The sequence below is a fragment of the Mauremys reevesii genome, linkage group 3 (assembly GCF_016161935.1).
Source record: "Mauremys reevesii isolate NIE-2019 linkage group 3, ASM1616193v1, whole genome shotgun sequence".
Classification (NCBI taxonomy): Eukaryota; Metazoa; Chordata; order Testudines; family Geoemydidae; genus Mauremys; species Mauremys reevesii.
In genome coordinates, this window is record NC_052625.1 from 32,728,432 (window position 1) to 32,751,655 (window position 23,224).

Consider the following 23,224-nt stretch of genomic DNA (forward strand, 5'->3'; position numbering starts at 1 on the left):
GAAGGGCGCCAAAGGAGTGACAGGATCGTGACGATTAATAGTTGGCTGAGGGAGTGGTGTTACAAGGAGGGCTTTGGGATGTATGGGCACTGGGAGGCTTTTGGGGACAGACAACTGTTCTCACGGGATGGGCTCCACCTAAGTAGGGAAGGAAGTAGACTTCTAGGAGGGAGGCTGACTCATCTGATTAAAAGAGCTTTAAACTAGACACTGGGGGGAGACGGTTGGGAGAGGTCCAGGTGCTCTCCACACCAAATTTATACATTGGGAGTGAGAACAACAGGATAACAACAGATATAGCCAGAGGGGGACGGTTAGGTGTAAGGAAGAGGGGGGGGACGGATACTAGATCGACAGGTCATACTGGTAGTACTGTGTCCCTACCAAGTTGGGTGAAAAGGGTGAGAGGAGCCAAACAGCAAAAATTAGGATGTTTGTTCACCAATGCGAGAAGCTTAGGTAACAAAATGGAGGAACTGGAGCTCCTGGTCCGGGAATTGAAACCGAATATCGTAGGAATAACCGAAACATGGTGGAACAGTAGCCATGACTGGAGTACAGGTATGGAAGGGTATGTGCTGTTTAGGAAAGACCGATGCAAAGGTAAAGGTGGGGGAGTAGTATTGTATATCAATAATGAGCTGAAATGTAATGAAATAACTAGCAATGCAATGGATAATACGGAGTCTGTTTGGGCAATGGTCACATTGGGGAAGAAAACTACTAAATCCTCCCCTGGGATAGTGATTGGGGTGTGCTATAGACCGCCAGGATCTAGCCTGGATATAGATAGAGAGCTCTTTAATGTTTTTAAGGAGGTAAATACTAATAGGAACTGTTTGATCATGGGGGACTTTAACTTCCCGGATATAGATTGGGAAACAAATGCTAGTAATAATAATAGGGCTCAGCTTTTCCTAGACGTGATAGCTGATGAATTCCTTCATCAAGTAGTTGCTGAACCGACGAGGGGGGATGCCATTTTAGATCTGATTTTGGTGAGTAACGAGGACCTTGTTAAGGAAATAGTTGTAGGGGACAACCTTGGCTCGAGTGATCATGAGCTAATTAGTTTAAAAATAAATGGGAGGATAATCAAAATTGCATCTGAGACTAAGGTATACAATTTCAAAAGGGCTAACTTTACTAAATTAAGGCAACTAGTTAGGGAAGTGGATTGGACTAACATATTTAGGGATCTAAAGGCAGATGACGCCTGGGGTTACTTCAGGTTGAAGTTGCAGGAGTTGTCAGAGGCATGTATCACAAGAAAGGGAAAACGGCTCGTAGGTAGCAGTTTTAGACCGAGCTGGATGAGCAAGCGTCTCAGAGGGGTGATTAAGAAAAAACAGAAAGCGTACAAGGAGTGGAAAATGGGAGGGATCAGCAAAGAAACCTACCTTATTGAGGTCAGAGGGTGTAGGGAAGCAGTGAGAAAGGCAAAGAGCCGGGTGGAGATGGACCTAGCGAAGGGGATTAAAACCAATAGCAAAAGGTTTTTTAGCCATATAAATAGGAAGAAAACCAAGAAGGAAGAAGTGGGACCCCTTAAAACTTTAAACGGAGTGGAGATTAGGGGTAATCTTGGAATGGCACAATATCTGAACGAATATTTTGCCTCGGTCTTTAATGAGGCTAATGAAGGGCTAAGGAATAGTGATAGAGGGACTGATGGGAATGAAGATATGGGGGTAGACATTACGGTATCTGAGGTAGAAGCCAAACTTGAACAGCTAAACGGAAGTAAATCGGGGGGCCCGGATAATCTACATCCTAGAATATTAAGGGAATTGGCGAGTGAAATTGCAAGCCCGTTAGCGATGATTTTTAATAAATCTCTAAACTCGGGGGTTGTACCGTTTGACTGGAGATTAGCTAATATAGTTCCTATATTCAAGAAGGGGAAAAAAAGTGACCCGGGTAACTACAGGCCTGTTAGTTTAACATCTGTAGTATGCAAAGTCATGGAAAAAATTTTAAAGGAGAGAGTGGTTACGGACCTTGAGGCCGATGGCAACTGGGACAAATTACAGCATGGATTTACGAAAGGTAGATCGTGCCAAACCAACCTGATCTCCTTCTTTGAGAAAGTAACAGATTTTTTAGACAAGGGAAATGTGGTGGATCTAATATATCTGGATTTCAGTAAGGCGTTTGATACGGTACCGCATGAGGAATTACTGGTTAAATTGGAAAAGATGGGGATCGAAATGAAAATCCAGAGGTGGATAAGGAGCTGGTTAAAGGGGAGACTGCAGAGGGTCGTATTGAAGGGGGAACTGTCAGGTTGGAGGGGGGTTACCAGTGGAGTTCCTCAAGGTTCGGTTTTGGGTCCAATTTTATTCAATCTATTTATCGCTGACCTGGGAACCAAGAGTAGGAGTGGGCTGATAAAGTTTGCGGATGACACCAAGTTGGGAGGTATTGCAAATTCGGAAAAGGATCGGGATATCCTCCAGGGAGATTTGGATGACCTTGTAAACTGGAGTATTAGTAACAGGATGAAATTCAATAGTGAGAAGTGTAAGGTTATGCATTTAGGGATGACTAACAAGAACTTTAGTTATAAGCTGGGGACACACCAGTTGGAAGTAACGGAGGAGGAGAAGGACCTAGGAGTCCTGGTTGATCGTAGGATGACTATGAGTAGGCAATGTGATGTGGCCGTTAAAAAAGCTAATGCAGTCTTGGGATGCATTAGGCGAGGTATTTCTAGTAGGGATAAGGAGGTGCTAGTCCCGTTATATAAGGCGTTGGTAAGACCTCATTTGGAGTACTGTGTGCAGTTTTGGTCTCCCATGTTTAAGAAGGATGAATTCAAACTGGAACGGGTACAAAGAAGGGCTACTAGAATGATCCAAGGAATGGAAAGCCTGTCGTATGAAAGGAGACTTGAGGAGCTCGGTTTGTTTTCCTTAACCAAAAGAAGGATAAGAGGAGATATGATTGCACTCTTTAAATATATCAGAGGGATAAATACCAGGGAAGGAGAGGAATTATTTCAGCTCAGTGCTAATGTGGACACGAGGACAAACGGATATAAATTGTCAGTCAGGAAATTTAGGCTTGAAATTAGACAAAGGTTTCTAACCATCAGAGGAGTGCAATTCTGGAACAGCCTTCCGAAGGAAACAGTGGGGGCGAAGGACCTCCATGACTTTATGATTAAGCTAGATAAGTTTATGGAGGAGATAGTATGATAGGATAACGGGCTTAGTCAATAGGTCAATTAAGTGCCACACTGGTAATTAGTACAATGCGTCAATGATAGGATATTGTTAGCCTTTTTCCAGAGGGTATGGCTGGAGAGTCTTGCCCGCATGCTCGGGGTTCAGCTGACCGCCATATTTGGGGTCGGGAAGGAATTTTCCTCCAGGGTAGATTGGCAGTGGCCCTGGAGGTTTTTCGCCTTCCTCCGAAGCATGGGGCAGGGGTCGCTTGCTTAAGGAGTGGGTGGATCGGCTTATGTGGCCTGCATCTTGCAGGAGGTCAGACTAGATGATCATAATGGTCCCTTCTGATCTTGAATTCTATGATTCTATGAAATACAGTACTCCAGGGAAAGTCTTATAACATAAACATAAAAACAAGCACTTTGCAGATGTTATAGCACTGCTTTAAAAAGGAATTAGTTTTACAATGAATCAGTAGGAAAGAGTATTGCATACTTTTTCAGATAGCTCATTATTGCACAGCCCATTTGCTCTGACTGGCTTCTGGGAAGGGTGTGTGTGGCAAGAGATAATATTTGTGGAAATATATGTATTCTTTTTTTGGTTGATTATATTTTAATTATAGGAAGGAAGAGAGGCTGCTGGATTTCTAGGAATTTATTATAATATTTATATGGTTTGTATTTTTAATTGCTGTCAAAAGTGCTTAGATCAGTGGATAGGAATTTTTGTATTGAGTATATAAATCAAATTCAGTAAACAAAGTTAGGGGAACACTGTCTAGAAAAAGTAATCAAGTAGTACCCATCATCTCCCCTTAAATCTTCAAAGAGGCAGAACAAATCATTTTAGTAAGGTCCACTATTAACTTACACTTGGTGCCCTTACAATATATTTTACACCCACCTTCCACAGGGCATACCTAATTAATCCCCTGAATTAGCTACTAAGATTTTTCCATACCAATTGTCAAGCTAACTGACCTGTAAAGGTTACTTAATAAATTCAAAGTTAACTAGTTTACAATCCTCAAAATCTTTCCAAACAATAGGCTCTCTGAATTTCATTTCATACATATGTGTTATGATACCCTCCTGCTGCCTTTTCATGTTTAAGGGCACTTAAAACAGTATTGACCTTTGACAGTTTTTTATTTAATCTGTATAACAGTAATTATAATTACATGTAGAGGATAATCCTGACTAAAAGTATCAGTTTGAGACACATTATGTATTTCACTTCCTATACTGTTTATTTTATTAATTCATATATGATCTTAGTTTAGGACAACTACTGGTTTCCCCAGGTATGAAAACAACATTTCGATCCATTTTAATTTTACATTCTGCAATCTTCACATATTGTTCCAAAAAGCTATTTCCCTCTTAAATTCTGGAAATTGGTATGTGCGGAAATTAGCTGATTGGTTGTTTTACTTACCAAAATGGTTACGTGGAACCCAGGTGGAGGTTTCTTTGTGGTCGGAGAGATTTTGTTCTACAGCTGGAGGAAGCCTTTTCCAGTTAGTGAACTCCAGAGTGAAATTAAGGATGTCATCATTCACAGAATAAATCCTACACGATAAAAAAATTACCATATAACATTGTCAACTGTTGTACACACTACCACAAAGATAATCTTGGGGGAGAGGAGGAAACATATTGAAAGATTTATGTTTTTATAACAAGTTCCTGGAAATCGACATCCCAAGCATAACAAAACATCAAAGGGAATTCTAAAATAACTTTGACAGCATAACACTTTACTAAAGCAATTATATCTTCCTCCATTACTTTTAGAATTAAGCTACACTGTAAGAGAAAGTATACACTCTAAAATATATCTGCCTTAGTAATAGGCAGTATTTTTCTCTGCAAGAATTGCTTATTCCACCTTTATCTAGGTTTTTATAAGGTCTCTCAACATCAGGGTGAATAAGTGTCTCACATTATTGCCTAAGTCTTTCCATGACATCTGGAAAAATGTTTAATGGCTTATTTAATTTAAAAAATAATCAAACCAAAACATAGGAATTAAAAAAAAAAGATTTTGAGTTTTATGCACACACTGATTTTAGGGTGATTTATATCTCATTTCTCCAAGAAAATGTGTAGAAAATGGTAAACAATAGCCTTCACAGAATAAGTGGGTTACACAGGAAGTCTAAAGGAGTTATTTTAAAAAAGGGCATTTGAAATGTACTGAAATACAATACTTGCACTTTCACATAATAATTTCTATGCTATATATGTATTCTTCCATTTTCATCTGACTCAACCAATAGTATAAAACAAAATGCTGTGAAACACACAAATGTACTGGGTGATTAAAATTAATAATAAAAAACCTCCTTGCTGTCTATTTTTTCTATTATTTCATTTTTCTTGAACAATGCACAGGAGTAATGAATCTAATTGCATTGCTTTCTTTAATGCAATGGTGAGTTTGCTTACCACTTTTGATACTCCCACTAAAATTTACTGTTACTGTAGTACACTTACCATTATATTGTACACTTGTACAACCATAAGCCAGTGACAGTTAGTAAACCATATGCACAGATGGCATTTACTTTTTATTATTCTGTCATCATTTTCCAGGAGGAAAAAAAATAGCATTGCATTTAAAGTTGCAAAAATATATCAAATCTGTGGATTACATTGTAATAGGCAGTTATTTTAACAAGAATGTTTTTAAACAATATAAGTCAAGAAACGTATAAAAGCACTTATAGTTTAGCTGACAATATAAAAAAATGTTACATACAATAAAAATGGACAAGAGTCACAAAAAATTAGGACTTTTATAGTGTTTACTCTTGTAATCATCCACTGCTCTTTATTTGTAAGTACAGTGTAATCACAAATACCATTTATCATGTCAGGCTTAAAATATGTTGCTTTAAAAAAATCAATGAATATAACATTTCACTAAATCAAGAAAATCAGTCAAATGATGAAGTTAACATTGTAAGCAGTATGACAAATTCAACTATAATGTCATCACAAAATTTAAAACAAATCAATGTTTAAAACTGAGTGGACATTAAAATTCAACTCCTATACAAATTAAAGACTACATGTAAATGGAATTACTAACAGGATATGCAAAGTTTTGTGAATATACTAAATCAGTGGACTCTGTCTAATCCATTATTTCTATTTCATGTGTTTGTATAGTTTCAAATTATTTTGTTACAAGTCATACATATGGAAGTACAGAGTCAAAGCTTCTACGCTGCATGACAACATGGAAAAAGAAAAAAAAATCGGAATATAAATATACTGACCCCTTTAAATACTAGAATAATTTCTATAATGCCTAATTAAATGTAAAAGCAGTCAATCCCGTTTTTTTTTAATCGGAAATGTATTAATTCACACTTTGTATAAAACAACATAAAATGTATGGTACTAGGGCAAAAAAATCAAGTGACAATGACAATCTGTAATTTTACCCACTTCCTTCTCCCCCTGCCACTGAACTGAATGGTAGAGGAATTCCCCCTCCGACACTGTTTAAATTCCCATTTGACCCAGAATTATCTGAGATTTTTCTTATACCATTGTTTTATTGCACATACATACTTTCATTTGATTTGGGGTGGGTAGCACACCATTTTCACAGGAGAAGGGAAATGATAGGGAAGAAAGACTGTTCAGTGAAAAATGCAGAGCACCCCATTCCCTGGAGTAAATAAAGACCAAGCCTTGCTTTGGCTCTCTTCCCAGACAAGGGGAAAAGTTTTATAACAGTGAACCCTGCTCTTCTGTGTGAACTTTTCACTCAAGACATTTGAAATCTCTATCAGTCATGATCCTAAGTTAGATTACTGAATACAGTGCTTAAAATGATTTGAAAAATGTAGAGGGGTCTGTCATCACCTCTACATCTGCCTGTGCCCCTGGTGAATTAATTCTGCCCTACAATCCCCAAATCAATCCTGCCCCCTCAATCTAGCCTCCTCCAGTCCCCATATCAATTGTGCCCCCATCTGTTTTGTCCCCATCACTCCTGCCCCCTCCAGCCTCACCTCTGCCCCTCCTGCAGCTCTCCACCCCCCCCCCCCCCAGGAGGTGGGTGTGCAGCATGGTCACCTCTCCCTCTTCCCAGGCTGGGTGTTGCTGGGAGGAAGCGGGGAAAGCAGGGGAAGGGAGCAGAGAAGCTGTCCAATAGCTCGCAGAGGGGCAAGAGAGAAGAGAGGGCAGAGTCATCCTGTGCAGCTGGTCTCTTCCTGCTCCCTGCTGTCCTATGAAAACAGTGTGGGCTCCTGACAGAAGGGGGGAGAGCTCGACCTGTTTCCTGCAGCAGCTCTGATTGGCTACTCTTTCTCAGGAGGGGGGCAAAGCAGCAAATCAGAAGATGTTTTCCCCCAGAGATACTAAAATGTGCCACCCACCCTTCAGCAATCTGGCTTGCTGGTTAAGAAATTTGATTTCCTCGGTCTGAAACCCATTGTCACCTGGCACACTGTAAGCACTGGTTATGATGTGCTGCTCAGTGAAAGCGTTTGTTAAACTAGGTTAGTCATGAATTTGGAAATCAGTATTTAGTACACAACATCTAAAATACAAGTCAGTATTATCTTTCTTACCACAGTCTGCACAACAGATTCAGTGGATTAAATCCAGCCAACAATAGATATGGTAGCCATTCTTTGTACTGTTCCTGAGCTTTAGCGGCGTATTTTGTAAACTCTAGTGAGCATTCCCCAGAAGGCATCGGACAGCCCACCTTCAAGAAGTGCCGAAACCAAGAAAACTTTTTGTGATGCAGGCAGTATCCTAAATTAATCCCGAGTAGGTGGATCCCATGCTTCAGAAGAATAGGAATTAAACCATAAAACCTACAATATCACACAGAAAACAAGACACCTTGTTAAAATAATACTGAAAATACACTGCTAAAGTTACTATAGAATCAGCCTAGAGAATCTTTTGTAACAAACCATTTTAGACTATTGCAACAGTGATTGTTTCTAGAAAGCATCACCTTAAAACGTCACTCAAATAATCTGTATTCCCCAAAAGAGATCAGTATTAAAATTTAAAATGTTTGCATTTTTGTTCCTGAAAATTTGTTTAAAAAAGAAACTGAATTAAATTACACCTCTACCTCGATATAACACGACCCAATATAACACGAATTCAGATATAACGCGGTAAAGCAGTGCTCCGGGGGGGCAGGGCTGCGCACTCTGGCGGATCAAAGCAAGTTCGATATAACGTGGTTTTGCCTATAACGTGGTAAGATTTTTTGGCTCCCGAGGACAGCGTTATATCGAGGTAGAGGTGTATATCAGCAATAATTTTTAGTTTAAGTAATGTTTGCAAAAGATGCTGATCAATACAGGAGAGACTGAAAGGAGGCTCCGCCAGCAGAATGTGGATCACCGGCACCAAAGCACAGAGCGGCTCATAAGCATTATGGAGCACCAAGAGGACCATGATTTGAGGACCACAGGTTTGATACAGGAGTGTGTGGGTAAGATTCTGTGGCCTGCGTTGTGCAGGAGGTCAGACTATTTGATCATAATGGTCCCTTCTGACCTTAAAGTCTATGATTCTATGAAATTAAGCCTTCTAATTATCCACAGGACAGCTGAAGCCAAGGAAGCAACAGGTCAAGCTTTCTTATACTTAGAGCCCTGCAAATCTGCAGATATCTGCTTTATATCCCACGGATGTGGATATCGGCGGACCATGTCTGTAGATTGTGGATGGATGTGGTTCCAAATTTTATATCTAGAACCCTTCAAATCTGCAGATATCCGTGGATCATGTTTGCGGATCAGAGGCAGATACAAATATTTATCAATGCAAGGCTCTACTCATACTGTCCTGATAGTATGCTTCAAACCAGCTTTGTATGGATTACCTAGATGCAGCAAGGTTGTTCTCCTCTCAATCCCTAGACTCTCTACTGAGACTAACAATTAATAACAGTTTACTGGTGTCATCTCTCCAACACCAAACAAGTACTGAACTGAACTTCACATTTTCACATATTCGTTCACACTTAAATTGGTAACCTAGAAGTGAAAGCCTGTGTCTCCCATGTCTCTGTTATAAGAAGACAGGATATACACTTCATTACACTTCTCTTTAATATATTAAATTTATTCATTTTTATAGACAATGTACATAACATTTTGATCAAAATGCTCCCCATTTCTGAGAATCCTGGAAATATCCTGATATTCACAGAATCATAGAAGTGTAATGCTGGAAGGGATCTTGAGAGGTCATCTAGTGAGTCCATCCCCTGTGCTGAGGCAGGATTAAGTAGACCTAGACCAGGGGTCTCAAACTCAAATGACCCCGAGGGCCGCATGAGGACTAGTGCATTGGCCCGAGGGCCGCATCACTGACACGCCCCCTTGCTGCCCCTGGCCCCACCCCCAATCCACCCCTTCCATGAGGCCCCGCCCCTGCCCTGCCTCTTCTCCACCTCCTCCCCTAAGCGCGCGGCTCCCCGCTCCTCCCCCCTCCCTCCTGGAAAGTGCTAAGCGCCACCAACAGCGGTTTGGCGGCTTGGCGGCGGGAAGCGCCTGGAGGTAGGCAGAAAAAAAAATGAAGAGTAATATAGTAGTATAGTATTAAAATATAGTATGCTATTAAAAGTCAATTTATTAACTTTTTTATTAACTTCTTTAACTGTAATGTGAAACGTCAGTGCTAATTTTGACAGTCATTTCATTTTTGGCCACTTAGCTGGCAGCGTTTTGCATCAACCAGAGCATCAATATTAGGTTTGATATCCTGAGACGAAATCAATCTCAGTGTTGCTTGCAAATGTTCATCAGTGAGCCTTGACCTTAACACAGATTTGTTAATCTTCATGGAACAGAAAAACTGTTCACATATATATGTACTTCCAAACATTGCCATTATCCTTGCAGAAGCAGAGAATAACATGGGAAATCTTTCTTGTGAAAGAAACCTGTAGAATTCTGGAATTCCAACATCTGTATACTTCTGCTTCAAAATCGTGTCACACTGAAGCTCCACTAACTCCATCTGCATTTCCTCTGCAACATTGTCAATTTCAACAGCAAATGGTGTGGAAAAAAGTTGAAAATGTGGTTCAAGTGCCTTGAAATCTTTAAACCGCACATCAAACTGTTTGTGTAAGTTAGAAATGATCTCTGCATATTCTTTCAAGGATTTGGGTTCAACTTTTCCTAAGGAATTCAGAGTTGAGAAATGGACCAAATTGCCAGCAGTCAGCTGTTTCCCCCATAAAGTAAGCTTGACTTTGAATGACTTAATACTGTCATACATCTGTGTTATCACCTGTTTTCTACCCTGAAGTTTCAAGTTCAGTGCATTCAGGTGATCAGTTACATCTGTTAGAAAAGCAAGGCTGCAGATAAAAGTGGAATCAGCAAGCTGTGGAACCTCCTTGTTTTTCATTTTCATAAAGGAATCAATCTCCTCTTTAAGTGCAAAAAAAATGCTTCAAAACATTTCCACGACTCAGCCATCTAACTTGAGTGTGATACAGAAGTTCCCCATATTCACTGTCCATACTTGCTAGAAAAGAAGTGAACTGTCTGTGATTCAGCCCTCGTGCACGTATAAAATTAACAGTTTTAACAACTACATCCATAACTTCTTTCATTTGTAGACTTTTACTACACAGGGCTTCTTGGTGCAAAATACAATGTATACTGGTGAAGCTAATTCCTGGTATATTGAGGCTGTTCAGTTTGGTCTTCAATAATCCAACCACACCAATGTTTTCAGAGCACATTGATGGCGCACCGTCCATAGCCAAAGATACGAGTTTGTTCCATGGCAGCGCAGCTTTTTCAATGCACTCTTCCAATCCTTGAAATATGTCACGTCCCGTTGTGGTACCCTTCAGTGGCATTAAGTCTAGCAATTCTTCAGTTATATTCAAATTGCAGTCCACACCTCTAATGAACACTGTACACTGTGCGGTATCTGGTACATCTGTACTCTCATCAAGAGCAATTGAAAATACTTCAAAGTCTTTTGCCATTTGAATCAATTGTTTTTGCACATTATCAGCTAAATCCGTTATCCTGCAGGCAACTGTATTTGCAGACAAGCTTATGCCTTCAAAAACTTTCTTCCTATCAGGACATAAAATTTCACTGGCCTTCATAAGACATTCTTTTATGAATAAGCCTTCTGTAAAAGGTCGCGATGATTTAGCTATCATTTCGCTTATCACAAAACTTGCTCTTACTGAATCTTCGCTAGACTTGTTAATCCCTGAAAATACATTTCTTTGCTTGGCAAATGCTGCTTTAAGTTGCTGAACTTTTTCCTCTCGGATTTTTCCGGTGAATGCATCATATTTTTCACGGTGCATCGTGTCATAGTGCCGACGCACGTTATACTCCTTGGGAACAGCAATCGTTTGCTGACAAATAAGGCATTGAATTTTATCTTTTACCTCTGAGAACAAATATAAATTATCCCATTGGTCTTGGAAAACTCTCTTGTCTTCCATGAGTGTTCTTTTTTTGAAAGTCATTTCCAAGCAGTTTTAATAAATATATACACTCAGTAATGCACCTCACTCAAAGGACAAAACACGCACTTAGATTTACTGCCTAAGGCTCTGGGAAGGAGTTTGGGTGGGGGAGGGGGTCTGGAGTACAGGCCCTGGGCTGGAGTTTGGGGGGGGGAGGGGGTCTGGAGTGCAGGCTCTGTGCTCGGTGCAGGCTCCAGGCTGCGGCAGGGGTGCAGGCTTTGGGACGGAGTTTGGGGATAGGAGGGGGTGCAGGGGTGAGGGCTGTGGGGCTGAGGGTGAGGGGTTTGAGGCATTGGAGAGGCTCGGGGCATTGGAGAGTCTCAGGACTAGGGCAGAAGGGCCGGGGAAGGGCAGCCTGCCCTGGCCCTAGTGCAGGGGGGCGCTAGGACCCTGCGGCAGCAGGTGATGCCGGAAGCCGGCATAGCGGAGGAGTGGAGTCAGCGTGAGCTCCCGGGCAGGCTCCCGGGCGGTGAGGGGGCAGCAAGTGGGGGCCGGGAGACACTGGGGGGAGGCGCGTGGGGGCGGCAGGTGGGGCCAGGGGAGAGACCCGGCCCCAAACATTGGGGAGCAGCGTGCGGGGAGCTTAGGCACAGAAAATAACTCGGGGAGGGGGGCGGGGGTGAGAGGAGTTTGGCGGCGACAGGAAGTAACTGGGGGAGCTCCGCGGGCCGCATGTTTGAGACCCCTGACCTAGACCATACTTGGCAGGTATTTGTCTAGCCTGTTTTTAAAAACCTCCACTGACAGGGATTCCACAACCTCTTTAGGTAACCTGTTCCAATGATTAACTATCCTTATAGTTAAACTGTTTTTCTTAATATCTAACCTGAATCTTCTATACTGAAAACTAGGTTGATTACTTCTCCTACGCTCAGTGGATATGGAAATCAACTGATCAGCTTCCACTTTTACATATTTGAAAACTGCATTCAGGCTCCCCTCCCTCTCCCTCCCCCGCCTTCTCTTCTCTAGACTAAACATGCCCAATTCTTTCAATCTTTCCTCATAAGTCAAGTTTTCTAAATCTTTTTATCACTTCTGTTGTTCTCCCCTGGAATCTCTCCAATTTATTCATATCTTTCTTAAAATGTGATGCACAAAACTGGATACAATACTCAGCTGAGGCCTCACCAGTGCTGATTAAAGCAGAACAATTATCTCCCACATTTTACATAAGACACTCCTGTTAATACATCACAGATGACATTTGCTGTTTTTACTGCAGCATCACACTGTTGACTCTCATCCAATTTGTCATCTGCTATAACAACCCCCAGATCCTTTTCTGCAGTACTAATACATAGCCAGTTACTTCCTATTTTTTATTTGTGCATTTGATTTTTTTTCTTCCTAAGTGCAATACTTTGCCTTTGTCTTTATTGAATTTAATCTTGTTGATTTCAGACCAATTCTCCAATTTATCAAGAGCATTCTGAATTCTAATACTCTCCTCTAAAGTGCTAGCAACTGCTCCGAGCTTGGGGACAGCCTCATATTTTATAAGCATATTCTTCACTCCATCATCCAAGTCGTTAATTACATTTTTGAACAGTACCAGACCCAAGACAAACCCCTGTGGAATCCCACTTGCTTTGACCTCCCAGTTTGACAGTGAACCATTAATAATTATTCTTAGTACGGTTTTTCAACCAGTTGTGCACCCACCTTACAGTAATGTCATCTAGACGATATTTCTCTAGTTTGCTTAAGAAATGTCATGCAGGACAGTGTCAAAAGCTTTACTAAAGTCCAGATAACTCATATCTACTGCTTCCCACTATCAACTAGGCCAGTTATCCTATCAAAGAGGGAAATTACGGTAGGTTGGTTTGGCATGATTTATTCTTGACAAATCCTTGCCGGCTATTACTTATCTTATTATCCTCCAGGTTTGAACAAACTGATTGTTCTATAATTTTTTCCAATGTCTTTCTGGGTATTGAAGTTAGAGTAATGCAATCAACCAGTTAGCCTATCAACATTTTTCCTTAAGGTTTATATTTAGCATGATTTGTGTGAGATACTAAGTTAGCTCCCAACTCTATTAGAGCCATTTAAAAAAGATCTTGCTTTTAATTTGAAAGTCTGCTGTCCAGATAAGTTTTGTGGGAAGCAATAAAGACAGAGGCAGCTCCAGGCACCAAGGCACCAAGCGCGTGCCTGAGGCAGCAAGCTGTGGGGGCATCCTGCCGGTCGCCGTGAGGGCGGCAGTCAGGCTGCCTTCGGCGGCATGCCTGCGGGAGGTCTGCCGGTCCTGCGGTTTCAGCGGCAATTCGGCGGTGGGTACGCCGAAGGCGCGGGACCAGCGGACCTCCCGCAGGTATGCCGCTCAATCCATGTTACCAGCAGACCTCCCGCAGGCATGCCGCCAAAAGCCACCTGACTGCCATGCTTGGGGCGGCAAAATACATAGAGCCACCCCTGAATAAAGACAACAGTTGTATTAGAATGCTGAAATGCTGTCACCCAAGATCTCACAACTAAGAGCCATTTTTTTCTATACTGGATTTTAATCAAGACATTGCAGGCTAAAAGACCTGTGCAAATATTTGCAAGGCAGCTGAATCCAAATAGTCTATTCCTCTTACATAGCTATTTAGATTCCTTTGATTCATTTAAAAGATAAAAAAGTAAGGTGAAAATCATTAGTTTTTCTTTGCCTTCATTGCAATGATCAGCAAGACATATTTTAACATCTGTGTGATTAGTCTTTATTAATGATATTGTGATAGTGAATGATGATATAACCAAGCATTTGTGTGTTGGTTGCACATGTGGCCTTTAGTTAATAATTTGATTACAGAATGTTGCTTCTATGAGGCAGTTTGGAATTTAATCCTCTGCTGCCTGTCTCATTTGTAGCAACATTTTTGAGTACCATTAGCAGGGCTGATTCATTTTCTAAAAACTATGTTTATTATACACTAAGAACAGGACAGGACAGAACAGTGAAATGATGCTCATTGATTTTTAAAGACATGGTCTAAGAGATATGCAGTGAAATTTAATACAATAAACCCTAGGCATTTCTTCACTGCAAACCTTATACATAATTTATAGGAGACATGGCAGAGCACATTCTGGCTATTATCCAGATGTATGATTTCACATGCGCAGTTCAGGATCTTCATGAGTTCCTGCCTCAAGCAATTCAAAATCATTTGCAGGCTGACCAGAGAAATATTAGCTATAATAGGCACAGTCATAGGGACATGCTTTCACTGTTTAAAAAAAAATTATGTCCTTGCTGATTTCCTCCCTTGAAATATGCCCTTTTAGCTGAAGCGGAATAAATTTAAGCCAAATGTTGCTGCAGCATTTTCACTCAGGAAAATTACTAAACTGGCAGGTTATTTATTAAAATTCTGTACTGCTTCTAGATACATGGCACATATTGAGAGATTCTTGTGAAGCAATTTTACAATATGTTTAGAGAGGTTTTAAGTTTACTATCCTGTTGAAGAACGTATGTAACACTCAAGAATACTGATGATGAGAGAAATGCATGCACATTATAACTTTCACATATATTATACACACTATATGCTTAACGTCATGAAAATTTTAATATTTGAGCATAATTTAGCTAAACATCAGTCTGCACAGGATGCATACTCCAATACCACTATCAAACTGTCAGGGATAACAAATTCTAACATTACTGAAAGCTTCACCATAGAACACATTTGCCAGTTCCCTACCTATCAAAGGTTACAACCACTCCAGGACCAACATCCTATGCAATAAGAGAACTTCGCAGGTAATCACCAAATTACCTCTTTCAGAATATGAGACAACAAACGTGTCTTCTGTAGTGTGGATACAGCTCATCTGATACTAGGAATCAGGAAATGATCATAGATAGCCATGTACTTTATACCCTAGTAATTTAGCAACTGAATAAACTGTACAAATAATTTGATTAATTTGATTTTGTCTTGCTTTAAATATCTTGTACATGGTACTTCATGAATGATCAAAATCACATTCAGTCTTCATCATTATCTTTGCCTTAAAAAAATAATCAAAGGCGAAATAGCTCCATGGTAACTTTGGAATCAGCACTCAAGGAAGCAACACCTTACCTTAGCAAATGACAACAGCAGTAAATTAAAAAGAAACGTTTAGAAGCGGCTTAAAAAACAAAGGGGACTTTTCCTTAAGGGTCTGTATTTGAATTTGATTTGGGTAGATTGCTACGTTTTGTTCATGCTGCTTTAAGTGGAAAAAAAGGAGTTGTAATGTCATATTATAAAGGGACCTTACAACATATAATATATACAGCAGATTATGAAAAACTAACATTTAAAAATAAGGGGAACGTAGAAGGGGAAAGAGGACTGGTTGGAAAAAAGCAATAAGAGAAAAACAGAGGAAAGAAGGAAGCAAAGTAAGAGACAAAGAAGGAAGAAAGGAAAGGTAGACAAGAAAAAAAATCTCAAGGGGCACAATCATGACCCTAGTAACATGTACATGCAGAGGAGCAAGGAGGTGTAAAGTGTCCATTTTCTCTCCTGCATGATCTATCTGTATTGCCATAGCAGCAAGAGTGGGCAGAACTTTTGACTTCATCTGCCCAATGCTCTAGCCAGCACAGCTGAACCAACATAGAAGGGGAAGTACCTGTAATCTGTGTCATTTATAGGGTTGGCATAAATTACTTCCCACTCAGATCAAGTGGGGAATGGGAGATCAGATTGTGACTCAGAGTCACAATTTGGTTCCTGGTTTGTTCCTGGAGCAGCACAACTATGTGCTGCCCCTTATTCGGGATTTGTGGCAAAGCCACAATACAGCCCTAACTGAAAAATAAAATAAAGGAAATACAAACTGAAAGGGATGGCAAAAAAAAATAAACAAATAAACAAAACAACCTTAGGGGAAAGCTGAAGCAAGGAAGGAAAGAGGTCTGGCACATGAAACACACTTTCTCCACAGAACACCAATTATACGGACCAGGTTTTAATTTCCCCCAACTGCTAATCAGACAAGATGGTTTCACAGGAGACAGTCTTCAAATTTGCTATATGGAATTAGAAGGGTTTTTAAAATTCAGATATGGACCCTTAGAAGATTCTCTATGTGCTCAGAAAATTCAAAGTAATTAATGTGATCAAGTCAGGGTGGAACGATTTAAATCAGCCAATTTAAATCCATGGGTTTTTTAAATTAAGTAATCTGAATCGTAATTTAAACTATGTGAGGCTTTGTAAAACTACTTTGAAAATCTGTGCTATTGCAACTTTAGATTAAAATTTATAAGGAACAAAATTCCTGTATTCCCAACCCCCGAAACATGTCAATACTGGTATGGTATCTCATTTGAATTTTACAAAACTGACACAGATGAAAAAAAAATTAAATTCAGGTCCTGATCCTGCAAACACATCAACAGGCACATAACTTTACTCACATGAACAGTTCCACTGACTTATATGGGACTACTCATCTGCTTCTAGTTATGCATATACATAAGTGTCTGCAGCACCAGAGGCTAACATTCCATCAGAAAAAAATGAAGTTACTTAAACTTGCAATACATTAATGAAGTTTTTATGAATTATTTTTATACACACAGTCTAATATTTTCTAACATAGGAGCCTAAAAATAAGGCTCCTCCACCAATATTTACTCCTGGGAGAATTGTGCATCACTGCACCCACACGTATAATTCATGTGCAGCACATATCTTTTTTTTTTCCACTGAAAAAATTTCTGCCGGAAATTTGCTGCAGTTACACCTTTTGCCCTATCAGGACAGGGCAAGAAATCAGAATGAGGAGATGAAAGCACTGAATGCACAAAATGAAGACAGCACCAAAAAGTGGTGCTATTTGGATCAACTAAGTGATGCATTTTTTAAAATTAGAGATAAGCCAAATTCTTTGCTCCCATTACTTCCTTGACTTCGGTGGCACTGTGCCAGGAAATAATTTAACCCTGTGTTCAAGAGTCATTCTTCTGTTAGAATGTGATTTTTAAGTAGATCTAATTTATTAGCCTAAACAATTTCCCTTTAAAAAAAGCACATTAGCCACACAACATTACTATGCATAATATTGCTGTGATATACAGTACATAAAAAACAAGTTAAATTGCATTCTGTCAAAGTATTAAATTAATAATAAATGTAGTTATTGCAAAAATAATTTGCACATGTTTATCAAATATTATTCTCCAATATGTGCAAGTACTGAATATCTCTATCATTCTAATGCCTAGTCCAATATCAGATCCATTAAGATATCTGTATTTAGTATCCCAATTTAAATCTATCATACTTATATACCTTTTGAAAAACGTAGCTCACAATAACATGTGAAGCTCAGAGTTCGCAGGAAGTGTCTTGGGGGCTAATCCTGCACCATTATTTTCACTGGTATCTAGATTTGGTTCAGTGTGTAATGCATTTTCTCTAAGGACAAGTTTTGGGAGGAGGGAATAATAGACACAGAATAATGAGATAACTATCATGTTGATTTTATTGTTCAAAGGTCCCACAAACCCAACTATATACAGAATTAGGTGGAAGAAGAGATTTACCAATTTCATTAATAAAATTAATAACTACAAAAAATAGTGAACTGAAGGGAAGAAGGGAGTCCTGCCTCATGAATATACTTTCAATATCAAGTAAATTAAGATAAAATGTGAATAACAGGAGTTACATTTTACAATTTTCCTCTGTTGTATCAAACAACCATTTGTTGAGCACCAACAGCATGTGTCATACACACTGTACAGAACAAATGGGACATAGTGATCATGATCTCCAGGGATTTATAATCTACGGTAAGTATAAATTCTTTGGTAGTCCACAACACCTATAACATACGGAAGCTCTGCTTTCAGGGTATGGGACAGTCTTGTCCTAGGAACACTGAGATTTGGAGGGGGAGGGGGCACTTGTCTAAAACAATTTTATGTTGCTTTGTTTTTCCACAAAAGACTGGCATACAGAGAAAGTAAAATAGTATTTTCCAAGAACTCAATCTTACTGAAAAGAATCTAGCTAATTAAGAATCTGTTTGATTCAATTACAGCATCATGTCAAGTTCCCAGAAGACCGAGATGGTTGATAAGGCCTTTTGAAAGCCAGGAAACTAGACTGCAATTATGTTCTACAAGACTCCTTTTCAAAGAACAGAGCTTCCCAAAGGAGATTTTAGCAAGGTTCTTTAGCTCATGTATGTGACCCAGAACTAGTGCACTATAGAGGTACTTAAGGTTTACTCTGTAGTCTCAAGAATTGAGAAGGGGAAAAAAATGTATATATTTTTAAAAGTAAGCCTGAGATAAATAGCAGTATAGTTAACCTGTGACAAATGAAAAAACACTAGAGATATACCATACATACTTCTTTTGGAAAACCATGCACATAGGTGATATGCAGCCAAAGATTAGGCACTTCTGAGCATCTGGGCTGTAGCCTTCTTTAAGTAACATTTCCAAGCACTCTTCGTTACCACCATAAACTGCTGAATAGACAGGGCTCACTTTGTCTTCTCCTGTGTCACAGGTCCGATCAGTAACTGGTATTAGCAATCCCAATATGCTATAACATATAAAACTATGTTTATTGTGGAGTCTTTTCACATATATGGAAAAATTAGATATTATTTTTCCTAGCTATTTTTCCCATGGACATTATTGTTTAAAACAAAATCACACATGAAACGTAATCACATCCTTTTAATTAAATAAATATGTAAAAAAAGAACATTCATAATAGGAGACATTTTGACATAAAAATCTTCTAACGTGCTTAAGCATATGGAACTGTTAGTATCATCAATGCAAAACTATCTGCAAATTTAAACTGAAATAATCTTCTAAATCTTTTATGATTTGTTAATCAAAATAACAAGAGGATTAAGATGAATGTTGTTCAGTGCTACGCTCCAACCAATGACAGTGAAGAGGAGGACAAAGACTACTTTTACAACAGACTCCAGAAAATATTAGAGACTCTCCCAGACAAAGACATTACCATCCTTTTGGGAGACTTTAATGCCAAAATTGGACCTGATAACACAGGATACGAACAAGTCATGGGGACCCACGCTCTGGGAGAGATGAGTGAGAATGGAGAGAGATTTGTGGATCTGTGTGCACTTAACAACCTGGTCATAGGAGGCAGCATCTTTCCTCACAAGCGGATCCACAAGAGTACCTGGGTATCGCCAGCAGGCATGACAGAAAACCAGATCGACCATGTCTGCATTAGCAAGAAGTTCAGAAGATCCTTGCAGGACGTTAGAGTTAGAAGAGGAGCAGACGTGGCGTCTGACCATCACTTAGTGGTTGCCAGATTGAAGCTGAAGCTGAAGAAGAACTGGATAGACGCGTCAGACAGAAGAGCGAAGTACAACGTCAACCTTCTGAAGGACCATAAGACCAAGGAAGATTTTGGATTGACGCTGAAGAATAAGTTTTCAGTACTACAGGATCGGTCTGAGGAAGAGGAAGACAGTGTACTCAACAGATGGCAGAAAGTGAGAGACACGCTTAGGTCAGCATGCCAGGAAGTGCTTGGAATTAAGAAACACCAGCAGAAAGAGTGGATCACAGCAGAGTCCTTGACTAAGATAGAAGACAGAAAGAAGAAGAAGGCAGCAGTCAACAACAGCAGGACTAGAGCAGCAAAGGCCAAAGCTCAAAAAGAGTATGCTGAAGCCCACAGAGCAGTGAAGAGGAATATTAGGAAGGATAAGAGAGATTATGTGGATGGACTGGCTGCAGAAGCAGAGCAGGCAGCATACAGCGGTAACATGAAACAGCTGTACGATACTACCAAGCGACTGTCTGGAAAGTTCAGCAAGCCAGAACGTCCCGTTAAAGACAAGCAGGGAAAGTCTATAACAGGAATAGAACAACAGATGAACAGATGGGCGGAGCACTTTGAGGAACTCCTGAACAGACCAGAACCACCAAATCCACCAGACATCGACCCAGCCAACGAGGACCTCCCAATCAATTGCGATAAACCAAGCAGAGCCGAGATCAGAAAAGCTATCACCATGATGAAGAACAGTAAGGCGGCTAGACCTGACGACATCCCAGCAGAGGCCCTGAAAGCAGACCTGGATACTTCAGTGGAAATGCTGTACCCCCTCTTTGAGAAGATATGGGAAGAAGAAGTGATTCCGGCTGACTGGAAAGAGGGATATCTCATCAAAATCCCCAAGAAAGGAGACCTCAGCAACTGTGCCAACTATAGAGGAATCACACTCCTGTCGGTGCCAGGGAAGGTCTTCAACCAAGTCCTCTTAGAGAGAATGAAGGATGCCGTCGATCCACAGCTACGAGATGAACAGGCAGGTTTCCGGCAGAACAGATCATGCACGGACCAGATAGCAACGCTCCGCATCATAGTCGAGCAGCCTATGGAGTGGAACTCCTCGTTGTACATCAACTTTGTTGACTATGAGAAAGCGTTCGATAGCGTGGATCGAGAGACCCTCTAGAAGCTCCTTCGGCACTATGGCATCCCAGCAAAGGTGGTCAACCTGATCAAGAACTCATCTGACGGCATACACTGTAGAGTGATCCATGGAGGGCAGCTCACAAACAGCTTCCAGGTGCGAACCGAGTCAGACAAGGATGCTTGTTGTCACCACTTCTCTTTCTCTCGTCATCGATTGGATTATGAAGACATCCACTTACGAGCGTGAGCGGAATCCAGTGGGCGTTGTGGACCCAGCTTGATGACCTGGACTTTGCCGACGACCTTGCACTCCTTTCACACAGTAAACAGCAGATGCAAGAGAAGACCAACGTAGTGGCAGCCACGTCATCACAGGTTGGCCTCAACATCCACAAGGACAAGACCAAGATCCTTAGGATCAATTCCATCAGCAACGACCCAGTCACACTGAATGGATGCCCCCTGGAAGAAGTACAGTCCTTCACCTACCTAGGTAGCATCATCGACCAGCAGGGTGGCACAGACGCAGACATCAAAGTAAGGATTGGTAAGGCAAGAGCAGCCTTCTTACAGCTCAAGAACATCTGGAGCTCCAGAGAGCTATCTTTGGCAATAAAGATTTGACTGTTCAACTCCAACGTGAAATCAGTCCTACTGTATGGAGCTGAAACCTGGAGGACAACCAAAACAACCACCAGGAAGATCCAGACCTTCATTAATAGCTGCCTCAGAAGGATTCTCCAGATCCACTGGCCAGACACCATCAGTAACATCCACCTCTTGGAGAGGACCCGTCAACTCCCAGCAGAGGAAGAAATTAGAAGGAGAAGGTGGGGCTGGATAGGACATACACTACGCAAGCAGCCAACCAACATCACCAGACAGGCACTGCGGTGGAACCCCCAAGGCAAGCGGAAAAGAGGCCGCCCAAGAAATACCTGGCGACGCGACCTTCAGGTTGATAGCAAAAAAATGGGCTATACCTGGAACCAGCTAGAGCGAATGGCCCAGGATAGAAGACTCTGGAGATCTGTGGTTGGCGGCCCATACCCCGGTTGGGGTGACGGGCATGAATGAATGAATGATATTCAAAATTAGCTGGAATTGATGTATTTGTAATATCTCAGATTCTAATTAGTTTTAGTCAGAGATTGGTTTACACTGATATAGAGATATGTCTGTTCTGCAAAGTTTGGATCTAGACTTTTACAAAGTAGTAGGAATGGGTGTTCAGATCTGGGGGTTTGGTTTAACAAACTGTAGACAAAGGGGATGTCTTCTCTGTTAGAACTCAGCCTCAGTGTTGGAAGGGGTGGGAGAATTTGGTGTCACACCCTATACTTTGGACCCATATCCTTCCTGATTAATGAAGATCAGAGATGGAAATTGTCAAAGCTTCTCTTAGAGAAACCAGCCTGCCTGTTGCTTTGAAGGAAGTATTAACACAGCCTTTGCTCAAGGAGCCATCCCTTGACAATCTTGCCAATTCACCTTCCATTTTTGAGTAAGACAGTAGTTGTGGCAAGACATCTCTCACACTATCTAGATTCCTCTGAAACATCTTTTCCCTTATCAGTTTGAACACAGAAACTTCACTGGTCATGTTGGGCAATGACCTCCTCCTGGTAATGGATAAAGATCAAGCCCCCATACAGGTATTATTACATTCCACTGATTGTGAAATGCTGTTGACTCATCTGCAAACAGTGGTGGGAGAGGAGAGTTCTGCTCTTCTGTAGCTTTGTTTTCTTTTGCCTAGGTTGCACCACATAATTATGGGCACTTCCTCCTCTTCCCAAAGGGTTCTCAAGTGCAGGTTACTGCAGGATGTCATGCTGACATCTCTCCTCCCCACCCAAACCAGATGTATATGGGTGTGCAGTGTTTTCAGTATACTGATGACAACCAAATGTATGTGCCTATCTCAGTGGCTTTCAAACTTTTTGTGTTGGTGACCCCTTTCACACAGCAAGCGTCTGAGTGTGACCTCCTCCTTTACTTTAAAAACTGGGGGTTGATTTAATTTAATGGGGGCTGGGAGCTGTCAGCCCCATGAAACTGATAGCTCATGACCATCATGTACCCACTCTGAGGGGTCATGACCCCATTTGAGAA

At 40.7% G+C, this 23,224-nt stretch overlaps 1 protein-coding gene across 7 annotated transcripts in view; it reads right to left on the reverse strand.

Moving 5' to 3' along the window:
• The window catches only part of ASB3 (ankyrin repeat and SOCS box containing 3), a 128,509-nt gene that overhangs the window by 15,862 nt on the left and 89,423 nt on the right, over positions 1 to 23,224 (reverse strand). For 5 of the 7 annotated variants that reach the window (XM_039528691.1, XM_039528692.1, XM_039528693.1 and 2 more), the window contains 3 exons: positions 19,040 to 19,237; positions 7,768 to 8,019; positions 4,614 to 4,747 (listed from right to left, as the gene is read on the reverse strand). In XM_039528691.1, coding sequence (XP_039384625.1) covers positions 4,614 to 4,747; positions 7,768 to 8,019; positions 19,040 to 19,237 — 584 coding nt within the window. The remainder of the gene's footprint in view (positions 1 to 4,613; positions 4,748 to 7,767; positions 8,020 to 19,039; positions 19,238 to 23,224) is intronic. The other 2 variants (XM_039528696.1, XM_039528697.1) reach the window with 2 other exon arrangements.